At 38.0% G+C, this 12,346-nt stretch overlaps 1 protein-coding gene and 1 pseudogene across 2 annotated transcripts in view; both read left to right on the top strand.

The window, feature by feature from the left end:
- Positions 1–1,787: 1,787 nt before the first annotated feature.
- Positions 1,788–2,317, top strand: LOC144365930 (large ribosomal subunit protein mL42 pseudogene; annotated as a pseudogene).
- Positions 2,318–6,302: 3,985 nt separating this feature from the next.
- Positions 6,303–12,346, top strand: part of LOC144366111 (heat shock factor protein 2-like) — a 47,765-nt gene continuing 41,721 nt past the window's right edge. The window contains exon 1 of one of the 2 annotated variants that reach the window (XM_078019475.1): positions 6,303–6,546. In XM_078019475.1, coding sequence (XP_077875601.1) covers positions 6,454–6,546 — 93 coding nt within the window. In that variant the 5' untranslated portion in view covers positions 6,303–6,453. The remainder of the gene's footprint in view (positions 6,547–12,346) is intronic. The other variant, XM_078019476.1, reaches the window with a different exon arrangement.

The following is a 12,346-nucleotide window of genomic DNA, read 5'->3' as shown; positions in this document are numbered from 1 at the left end:
GGAAGCAACTAGCATGTCCATTCACAGATAAAAGGATAACAAAATTCAGTGGTGTGTGTGTGTGTGTGTGTGTGTGTGTGTACATATAGGATTCTACCATATAAAGAAAGAACATTATAAAACATGCTACAACATGGTTGAATCTTGGGGACATTATGGCAAGTGAAATAAGCCATTCTCCAAAATGAATACTGTATGAACAGATATATATGAGATACAGATATATATGAGTAATCTAATTTATAAAGTCAGAAAGTAAATGGTGGTTTCCAGAGACTGGGGGAATGGAGAAATGGTAATTGTCATGAGAATACAGTTTTACATTTATAATATTAAAAGAGTTTTGGAGATTGTTTACACAACAATATGAATGTACTGAACTACTAAATTGAACACTTAAAAATAATTAACATAGCCAGGCCTAGTGGTGCAAGTCTGTACTTCCAGTGATTTGGAAGGTTGAGTCAGGAAGATCATAAATTCAAGGATAGACCCAGAAATTTAGCAAGGTCCTAAGCAACTTAGACTCTCTATCAAAATAAAAAAAAACTAAAAGGTTGGGAATGTGGCTCATTGGTTAAGTATCCCTGGGTTCAATCCACAGTACCCCCCCAAAAAAAGTTAACATAGTGAAATTTATACAATATATATTTTACCACAATTAAAAGTAAATATAGATTTTTTTTTTAGGCAAGTGCAGTGATGCACATTTGTGGTCCTAGCTACTCTGTAAGAGTAGACAGGAAGATCACTTAAGCCCAGATGTTCAAGATGTTCAAGACCAATCTATGTAACATAGTAAGACTCCACCTCAGAAAAAAAAGGTTAAATACCTTTGTATAAAAATAATCCACAAAACCATCTACATGTATGTGAATATATATATGTCTGTATATATACATATATATGTATATGTGTGTGTGCATATATATATATATATATATCTGGTGTTAGATTACCAATTATGTCAAAGTTGAAAAGATGCCACCAGGTGTCAAACGAGGTAATTTGTACAAATGTTTGGTAGGTTGTTCCAGTAGATCAAGAAAATAAATGGTATAGAACTTATACGGAGGAAATGGGAGTTCTTCACAGAGTGATGTTAGGAGGTCTTTATCATAAGAGATTGGAAATATATCTTGGAATATATCCTTAACCACTAATATCTGAAAGGTGCCATGCAATTAAACCTACAAACCATCACTGAAATTTAGTTTTCCATCCAACTGAACTCATAGTTCAATGTAAGGATCTGTTTTGTTGCTTCAATCTGGAGAATTTTGCCAGATTTACATTCTTGATGACTAAGCTAAGCCAATTTGACTATTTCAGTGATTGGATTTTTTGTAGTCCCAAAGAATCAGAATTAGCGAAAGTCGACTCATTTTCTTTTCACAACATTACCATCAAGTTGAAGAACTAAGAATCAGTTGCTATTCTGCCACGTTTACAAAGATATGTTACCAAAAATATGCAAAAAGCTAGTCCCCCATTCTATAAACCAGGTGAAGTACACTGATGTTGCAATGTTCCAACATTAGGTCTCAGCAAATGTTCAAGAGAGTTGGTAAAATCTAGATGTATTACTTTCATACTCTAGAGCAGTTCTCTGCCTAGAACCCAGGATTTTAGAAGGCCTTGAATATCCTAATGCATATACTCATTAAGAATCAAATAGGCGGAGGTGGTCTCCTGGAATAAAAATTGGTGTGCCTAGAAGCAGATTTTAAAGTTGGTTGCTCTTCAGAACATCTTTCATCATATGGTCTGATCATCTTTATAACACCATGACAGTGATAGCATTCAAATGGATGATATCAAAGAGAATTCTCTGGAAGCATTTATTTCCAGTTCAAAATAGTGCTTTTTCTAGTGTTTGTCATAAATCCACATTTTCTTCTCTTCCAGATGCCTATAATTGCAAAGTAGAGCTTGCTTTGATATCTGATGGCAGGACATTAGTATGGTGTACTATTCTGTGGATATCCCATGTGAACATACACAACCTATTTCTCAACCAGATCCTGTGCACAGTAATGAAGAAACACATGATCAAGTGCTAAAAACCAGATTAGAAGAAAAAGATGAACACCTTGAGCAAGGACCCATGATAGAAAAATTTAGCAAAATGTTCTTTACTACTAAACATCCTTGGTATCCTCATGGACAGTATCATAGACGTCGCAAGAATCCGAACCAAAAGACAGATGATATTGAGACTCCTGGGAGAATCAAAAAAAATGTTATCTGGTGTCTCATTTGCCATTTGAGAAAATGCAATCTAGTGTATTCACTAATATGTTATTTAGTAATATAATAAAATGTCTTTTCATATATTAAAAAAAAAGAAAGAAATATGCCCCTCTATCACTTGGGATCTAGCACTCAGTGTTGGCATCCTACAGTTCTTAACATCACTCTATCTCCTATGCCTTTGAAATACAAGACTTTAGGTTACTCTACTTTCTATCCATGCCAGAGACAGAATTGTTTCAGAGTAAAAGAGAGTTTATTTTTTGAAGCATTTAATCCATTTGATTTTTTTTCAAAATATTAAATTTAAAATGATATTTATGTGAATAGTTTTTAAAAATTAAAATTTATTAAATATAATTTATTGAATTTTAATTTTGTAACATTTCTGAATATAACTTAAAATATGAACATACCTACTTTTTCAACATTCAACATTTATTTTTAATAATTTTAGAAAATAGATTGGTTTTTAAATACATTTGTGCTTTGAGTGCAATTACATTTTTGATCAATAACATCAATAACATCCAAACAACACAGATTATGTAACAATTTTGATGATGACAGCCTAATCAGTGACTTTGTTGAAATAAAGTCAAGAAAAAATAATTATATGGAATAAACATGATTTAATAATTATGTCTTTATTCATTAATGATTTTAAACATCACTGTTCCATTAATAGAATACCAGACAATAATAATTACATTTGATCTTCTTGGATATTTTACCAAACATGTCTTTTTTCTTTTTCTTTTTTGTGCTGGTGATCAAACCCAAGGACTCATGCTACCAGCATTCACTCTACCACATCCCTAACCTATTATGTCTTATGAAAACTATGGCAAAAAAAATTGTAAGAGAGCCTCCATTTTTACTTTCGCCCCAGAGCACCCAAATGCTTTGATTAAGAGGATAAAAATCCTAAGGTCAGGGACAAGGGCACCTTCAGAAGAAGGGTGTTATTGCTCAAGTATCAGGATTCCCAGTTTAGTCCAAAGTGGAGGTGTACACAGTTTTTAGTAAACACAAATATCCTGAACTTCACTCATTTCACACACAAATTCATTTTCACATATATTATTCTAATTAACAAAACTTTGATGCTGATTTAAAAAAGAAAGAAAGAAAGAAAGAAAGAATGCTTTCAGAGAGTAGGAATTTGTTACATCTTTCAAATGCTAACCAAATGCCTCTGGAGTGTGTATTCTTAATTAGAATATTTCAACCATTAACTATCCCTAGGGTGCAAATTACAATTAAGGGTCACACTACATCTTACTGTTTAAGTAGGAGTATTTTAGAGTAAATTATAGCAAATCTAACAATCACCACGTATAAGGGCTTTATAAAGCAAGAGTTCTGTCATTAATTAGCAAGTCTTTAATGTGTCCCAGGGAGTCCTAGATTCAGACTTTGATCTAAAAGGTCAGAAGTCATTCATTTCGATCCTGGCCTTTTCAAGGAAAAGGAAGCTTGACTAAATGGATGATTAGCACTTATCTGTGTATTCACTGATTTATTCAACTAATACTTATTGAGTTTAATATATACAAAACACTGTGATAGCTTTGTAGGTGAATGAATGTAATTATGACAGTCTTTATATTAAAAGTATTTTCATAGTCCAGTATAAAAAGGCACATGCATTTCAATATGATGTAATAAGTGCTATAATAAAGATCACCAAGGAAGATTTCACCAAAGAGATGAGATCTGCTCGCAACTGACCTTGAACATTAAGGAGGAATTTAGGGTATAATAGGGAACCAGAAGGGCTCTCCAGGAGAGGCAACAGTGGTGGAAATATACAGGGGTGTGAAAGAATGTGACTTGTAAAATAACAGCAGTGAAGCAGTCAGGTGTGGCTCAGGCTAAGGTGTGAAGAGTGCTGGACCATGACTGGAATAGTAGGTAGTATCAGAACACTGAAGGTCTTTCATGCCATCTTAAAGGTTTAGACTTAGTTCTGGAAATTATGGGAAGTCACTGAATGACTTCAAAGAGAAGATAAGGTTTTCAGATTTGTGTTTTAGAAAGGTATCTGTAGGATTGTGGAGAAAAATGTCAGTTCGTTGAGTTTCACTCACATTTGATGTAAGAGGCACTAGATCTGGTAAATACCATTCCAAAATGGAGAAAAATCAACACATTGTCCAGAAAGGAATGTAGGTAGAAACCTCTGTGTAGTTCATCTTTGGCTTCAGTCTTCTTATCCTTGAAAATAATTATTAATCACTAAGTCTGGTTACACTGTTGATATCAGATTTTTGCATAATTGATTGGATCGGAATCTGAATCAGGTACTTTGAAGCTTCAATGATTGGATGGTTGTGGGGATTGAATAAGAGCTGTAAAGCCCTTGTCATATTTAAAAGCTAATCAAAAATCCTTTATTACTTGTATCCCTTCATACATCTGATTTTGTTTCAGTGAATAAGCCAGTGCTGAACACAAAGTCAGTATTCAATCAATATGTGCGCATTGGAAATTATGTACATTTAAAAAAATAGATTATTTTACATATACCTAGGTAGGAAACTAATTCTACAGTGAATTATCTTTATTTGCAAATCTTATTTTTTGCTGACTATTGTAAAAGCTAAAAGTTTAATTTTGCACAATTCTTCATACTTTCAAAGAATTTTTCAGCTATATTATTAGGGAAACTATAGGAAAATATATTCTTATCTCCAAGGAAGAAATGGGAAAAAACCTTTGCAGATACATTAAAGAATTCTTCCAAATGACACAGAACCAGTGTAATTTAACATACATTAAAGTGTCCCTGAAGCTGAACCCAAGCTCAGACTTACTTTTTCCTTGCCCAATAATTTTTTCCATATGCCAAACTATTTCGGGTAAATAAAAATGTACCTACAGTGTACCTGAAGGAACAATTAATTTGACTAAAATAATATAAAGTATTAGACAATGAGCTGGGCCTGATGGCACAGGCCTGTAAACCCAGCAGCTCCAGAGGCTGAGGCAGGAGAATTAAAATTCTGCAATTTAGCGAGGCCCTTAGCAATTTAGGAAGACCCTACATCAAAATAATAATAATAATAATGATGATGATGATGATGATGATGATAATGATGATGGACTGGGGATGTGACTCAGTGGTTAAGTGCTCCTGGGTTTAATTCTGTTCCACCTCCTAAACTCCCCCTCACTCTCCTTACCCCCTCCCCAGAAAAGAATTAGGCTAATTCATTTTAGGCTGGGCACAGAGTAGGCACTGATGTTTGCATAATTACAAACAACATGTAACAGCATGCCTATTAGAGTGCCTGGTTTACGGTAATCCGTATTTACAAAATAGTTATTGTTTAAATTCCTCTTTTCGATAAATATTTTAAAGGAGTCGCTTTCCCCTAATTAAAATTTAAGGATAAGGTTCATTATTTTAACAGTTTCTATTTGGGCCTAACACATCACATTGGAAAGCTGCCCTCTGCCTCACGTGATTTATCCCTTCCACTAGCCAGATGCAAATTACACTTTGCTTGCTAAACTTATGACTCAAAAGCCCCTGATGGCTTTTTGTAGCCCTTTCTGACACAGCCAGAGAATTCAATGCCCTTCCCAATAGAAACAACTAAGGGCCTTCTCCTAAGCTGGAGGCCCGCTACAGCGAAACCTCCCGTGTAAAAGGCGAATGAGAAGGCAGCGTCCCCTTTAACTTCCGCCCATCACGCCGGCAGCATCCAATCACTTTTCTCTGTGGCGCGGACGGGGGCCTAGGACTGGCTCCTCGGAGGACGGGCGCGAGACCAGCGCGCATGGGCGGAGCACAGAGATTTGTCTGTCACGTGCGGTCCCCAGGCCTCCCAGCCTAGCTGAGCGCCCGGCGGGGCTGGCTGGGAGGCGGGGCTGGCTGGGAGGCGGGGCTGGCTGGGAGGCGGGGCTGGCTCGGGGCGGGGCTGGCTGGGGGGCGGGGCTGGCTGGGGGGCGGGGCTGGCTGGGGGCGGGGCTGGCTGGGGGCGGGGCTGGCTGGGGGCGGGGCTGGCTGGGGGCGGGGCTGGCTGGGGGCGGGGCCGAGAGCTGCTACGCCTGCGTGGTGGGCGTTCTCCGGGAGCAGTTGCTGCCGCCGCCAACGCCTCAGCCAGCTGCCGCCGCTTTTGCCTCCGCCAGCACCACCACCACCGCTGCTGCGTTCGGGTGTAAAATTCGGAATTCCTGCTCTGGTTAACAATGAAGCCGAGTTGGAACGTGCCGGCTTTCCTCAGCAAGCTGTGGACGTTTGTGGAGGAAACCCACACCAACGAGTTCATCACCTGGAGCCAGGTATGGTCGGGGCACCGCGGTCTCCGAACCGCCTCCTCCCGCTCCCTCCCGCGGGGTTGTCCCTCGGGGCCTGCGGCTCCACGCTCCCTGCCAGGCGCGCGGCGGCTGTGCGGCACCGCGCGCGGCCTTTGCGCGCAGCCTCTAGAAGACCCCTGGTGTTGTTCACGAGGGGAGCTGGGGCCCGGCCGCACCGCTCGCCGCAGGCCGCGGTGGGGGAGGGGCGGCCCGTAACGGTCGGCCGGGTCGCATTCCGAAGCGGCCCCGCGCAGCCTAGGCAGACGACGTACCTAGGGCGCGGGAGCCACGTTATTGCATACTCATCCTCCATCCGGCTCGGGTAGGGATCGGAACCCGGAGATCCAGGCCGGGCTCTTCGGCGCGGGGTTAGCTGGGGAAATCTGTACCCTAGCGACCTGACCACACGCACACACCCCTCGCTTTGCATCTGGGATCTTTTATGAGGAGAGCTGTCGGGGGAGTAGGCAGATGTTCAGACGCAGGCTATTGCTTATCAATGGCTTTTTCAAACATTAAATAGAAAATGGCAAAGTATTCTTTGGAGTCGGGCCATTTGTGTAATCGGGTATTTTATAATTATGATAATGAAAGTGCTAATAGACCGTGTTCAGTAACTTGATGAGGAGCTAAGGATGAATTACTAAATTTCCCCAGTTGCCCGCAGAATGGTATATGGGTGCCTAGATTATTTGATCATGACTCTGCTTCCAAACAAGGATAACCCCACTCAAGTCTTTTATCCAGTCTGGTCTAAGTTTCTCTGTGCATAAGATGGATGGATGAATGGGTTGCCTCCATGACCCGAGACCCTTTCTAGTTCCAAACACAAAGATTCTAGACAGAATGATTATTAACATCGACACTACATTTACTTTAGTAGACACTTGGATTATTGGAATCAGTTTATGAGGTATTTTGGGTTTTTCTTAACTGTAGATGATCACTTAGTTGGGAATATTTTCATGTATGGAGTTTTTGAGAACAAGTCAAAACTACCAGCATAATGCCTGACACCTGTTACATGCTAAATAAATGTTGTCTCCTTTCCCCTTTTCTTTCTGCTTGTTTCCTTTTTATTAATAGTTTTCAATTTTATTTTTAATAGTGTACCATATCAAGCATATGAGATTTTGACTATTCTTAGTGTCATTTATTCATTTTTAAACTTTCTAGTGTTTAATTTTCTTGTGTTGTCAACTGGATTTTTTTTTTTAAACCCTCTGGATGAAGCTGTGCATATTAAGCATTTGATGAATTCTGTACAGTTGTGCAAGGAAAGGTGCAAAGAAAGCCAGCCACTAGGATGTACTTAAAATAAACAGATGTCTCATGCTTTTCATCAGTCAGAAGGATTAAAAGTTGACAAGGATGGATCAGCACAGACTGTTACTCATCTATGTATTCATGTTAGAAATTGGATGAGGTACTCTTTCTGCCTGAGCTGACTTTATCATACCTTTTTGACTTGGAAAAGCCTTATTTATACTACTTAGAAATGGTACCTACATATATTGGTAATTGGTTTTAATAAAAGGTTATTATTATGTTAGTGGCAAGTCCAATAATTTCTCATACGCCTAGTATATTAATAACATTCTTATTTTCTCTGCAGTATCAAATGCAGAGTTTCATACTCATCCACAAATACTTAATTTCATGAATTTTAAGGTAAAGAAATAAGACCGTCATTTTTTATTCCATTATTAAATTATTAAGTCAGCTTTTTTTTTTTTTTTCTTTCTGCACAGGGGATTGAATTCACAGGCATTTAATTGCTAAGCCATATCCCCAGCCCTTTTTATTTTTTATTTTGAGACTGGGTCTCAAAAGTTGCTGAAGCTGGCTTTGAATTTGCAGCCCTCCTCCCTCAACCTCCTGAGTCACTGGGATTACAGGCGTGGGACACTGTGCCCAGCTTAGTGTATATTTTAACTACTCATTTTTCTAATATACCAGTAGGAAAATGAAAATGAACTCAGGTCTGTATCTGTGCCAGAGTTACAATAAGTGTTTAGTGTTTGATGAATGAGTGAAATCCCTGTGCTAGTGGTAGAAATGATAAAGAACATTTGAAAAGAATTTTAGAGATCATCTAGTTTAACTCCATCTCACCCACCATAATTGAGGATTCTAGGCTTAGACAGGTTGGATTACTTAGCTATAGTTACACAGCTAGTCAAGATTGGAGATCAGCCTCTTAACTTAGATTTCTGATCCCCAAGGTCAATTTTCTAACAATAGATTTCTGAGCTCCACCAACTGTACTAAAGTTAATATAGAGATTAGCACCATATTTAATTTTTATTTTATTTCTTTGGTACCGAGTATTGAACCCAGAAGCACTCAACTGCTGAACCACATCCCCAGTCCTATTTTGTATTTTATTTAGAGACAAGGTCTCACTGAGTTGCCTAGTGGCTCACTGTTGCTGAGGCTGGCTTTGAACTCAAGATCCTCCTGCCTCAGCCTCCTGAGCCGCTGGGATTATAGGTGTGCTCCACCATGCCTGGTTCCATGTTTAATTTTATACGAAAATGATGTCCATGGGGCTGGGGATGTGGCTCAAGTGGTAGCGCGCTCACCTGGCATGTGTGCGGCCCGGGTTCGTTCCTTAGCACCACATACAAAGATGTTGTGTCCGCCGATAACTAAAAAATAAAGATTAAAATTCTCTCTCTCTCCCCTCTCTCTGTTTAAAAAAAAATGATATCCTTCACAAGTTAGTGGATAAATCTGGATAAATGTTATCTAGTACTAACCTAGTAGCTTAGTGCACCTGCCTATCTTCAATCATGCTGTCACACATATTTTCTAAAAGCAGTGCTGACACTGAAAGGTAAAGCTTTTAAACAGTGATGTTAGATGAAAAACCAAAATAAATTACCCGCATCTTTTAAAAGTTGCTATTTATAGTTGTTTCTGTTTTATTTATTTATTTTCCCATACTTGTGCTGCACTTCTGTTGAGGTAATTTAGCATTTATAGTATCTGATTGAAAATCGTATTAAGGCCTTTTAGAAGAAGCAGATGTTTTGGGAACCAAGGAATCTTAGGCATTTTTCCCCCAGTGGCGGAAAATAATCTCTAACTTGAGTGTAAGGCAAGGACAGAAAACTCACCAGCTGCAGTTTGGAAAGTTTGGCTTAACAGTTCTAAAGACTTACGTAACTTTAGTTTTTCTTGAAATTTGACAAAATTAAGTGAAATAATCCTCTCTTCATTAAACAGAAATAATATTGTGAATGATCAAAATTATACTAAATTTGTTACTGACTCAAAATTTTTAATAAGTCTTTAGATCCAAGGTCTTTAAGAAAAACACACTATACATATTTCAGTTTTTCCTTTATTCTCTCCCCAAACAAAAAGTTGTCTTTTTTTTTTTAACATTTCCCATAACTTCAAAATTTCATATAATAGTTCTTTGTTCAGGTAAACAATTTATTTCCACAGTCAAGAGATAGTATTTTCAGACAACCTAAAGCATGTTTTTAAATGTAATATATCCTAAAGAGAAGGGCACATGTATAGCTAGGAAGAAACTGGGGAAACCTGATACTCAGAGACAAGAGGTTATGGAGGTTAAATGAAAGTTCTTGTCATTGATAGTGAAGAACAGCTTTTACTGCTATTGAATGTTGATAATTATTATAAAGTAGCATAAAAGAAGGAAATTTTCTATAAGGTCAGTATTCTTACCTTTGTCTCTGTTTCTCAAATTGCTTGAGAAGGATGCACGATTTCACTAGAGACCTCATACCCATTTGTTCCACTTTTTGTGCCTTTTGGAAATTCTCTAGTATTCTCAAATCAGCACAGATGAATAAAGAAATAGGAGGTGGAGGGAGCAAACCAGAAAACTGTAGTGTTTTCTAGCTGTTTTGAAGGAATTTGAATATCCCGGCAACCATTGCATTATTTTGATGTTCTAGAGTGAAACACAAACATGGCAAAGTAAGGGTAAAATCCAAGTTAGATGGGCCTGCAAAAAAGTTGGAAGACTCATTTGCAAATTATTTTTATTTGTATATGTAAAAGAGGAGTTAAAGACTTAAGAAATAATTGGTGAACATTGAGAAGTTACAGACTTGTTAAAGTTGCACATTTATATTCTGGAAATTGTTTTCAGTGATCCCAAAGTATTAGATTATTTGTAAGAACATTTTGAGCATTCTACACTAAGAGTGCCAAAAGTTTAATTTAGGCATTAGAAATGGCTACTGACTACTTTTGGAAAGTTTGCCAACATTTATGGGTAAGGATGGAGGAGAAGGTACCAATCTCTTGTCCCACTCAGTAATGGCTTTCTGACCCTTGTAAAATGTTTAGGGAGAAGGGAGAATTCACTGTTGAATTGCTTGAGCCTTATGGGTTTATGGCAATAAGGTTGAATTTTTGTACTCAAAGATGTAATTGATTAATTTTAGAGTAGAGACTGAAGGAATACCAAAGTAGAGACACAGAATGATAGGAGTGAATGAGGGCTTTGTGTGAGGAAGACAATGCAAATTCAAATAAGAAACTTTCATCTTTATTTGTTATTATCCAAGAGTTGAGATTCGACAGATATGATTGAGTTTATTGAACTAAAGATTCATTTAAGTAAGTTAATCATAAATATTTGTTGTGGACCTGTTAATGCCCAGTATGCTAGGTACTAGGAATTTATTCAGTAGTGAACCAAAGTGCTTTTGTTCGTGGAGTTTACATTCTAGTAGAAGGTACTGATAGATAAAATAAGCCAATATGAATAACTGAGCAGTGATAAGTACCATAAAGGAGAGCAAATAGGTTAACAGTCTGTCAGTTATGATCCAATCAAAAGACAACATCCACAGAATATTTTCAATAGGGAAAGTTTAATAGAATTACTATTTCATAGGAATTGGAGTAAAGAAAACTCTAAAGAATATAGGGGTAGTTAGTAGGAACAGTCAGTGTTGGTATAGCTATGATAATGCCATAGTAGGGACACTTCCCTCAAAGCTAGGATCCTGGCCTTGTTGGAGAAAGTGTAGCCATATTTCACTGAATGGAAGAGAAGTCATTTGTGTTGGACTGGTGGAACTTACTGGAAATCTGACATTTAGAACTCTGAGCAAGGATTGATCAACTACAGCCCAAATGCCAGTCATCTGTTTTATGAATTTAATCGGAACATAGCCGTGATCAGTCTATTTATATGTTGCCTATAGCTGCTTTTTTTGTTACACAGAGAAAATCTTGACCTTATCAACAAGCAAAAAATATTTATCTGGCCCTTTTAAGAAAAATTCAGCCCCCTGTTTGAGAGTAAATTTGTTCTTTGGATTTCCATATCCAAGTGTGAATGTTGGGAGAGGTATTGCTAGGGACATTTCACTGCCCAAGGGTAAGAGGGAGTGACAGGGAAAGTTGTTGTGCTTTGTTTGCTTCCTATCATCATGCATTACAAGAGCTAGGTGCTTGCAGGTTCTCTCAAATATCCTCTACCACAAAAGAGTTAATTGTGGCAATTAGAATTTAAGGTACCCTGTTCCATGTTTGCAGAAGGTACAAAAAATAACGTGTTTGGAGCAATAAATTGATAATTGGCACATAAACTGAGTGAAATTTGTGGATACTCGGAAGGGTGAGAAGGAAAGCTGTATTAAAGAGATGGCATTTGAGCACAGACCTAAATGATTAGAAAGGACGGATCACAGAAAGGGGGAGTAGCAAATGTAAAGTCCTTGAATATGGAATGTTTAAGAAAGTAAGAAGGCCCATGTTGTTGATATATAGACTAGGAGAGAGAGATCAG

Source organism: Ictidomys tridecemlineatus, chromosome 8 (assembly GCF_052094955.1).
Source record: "Ictidomys tridecemlineatus isolate mIctTri1 chromosome 8, mIctTri1.hap1, whole genome shotgun sequence".
NCBI lineage: Eukaryota > Metazoa > Chordata > Mammalia > Rodentia > Sciuridae > Ictidomys > Ictidomys tridecemlineatus.
This window is presented reverse-complemented; position numbering and strand designations above follow the sequence as displayed.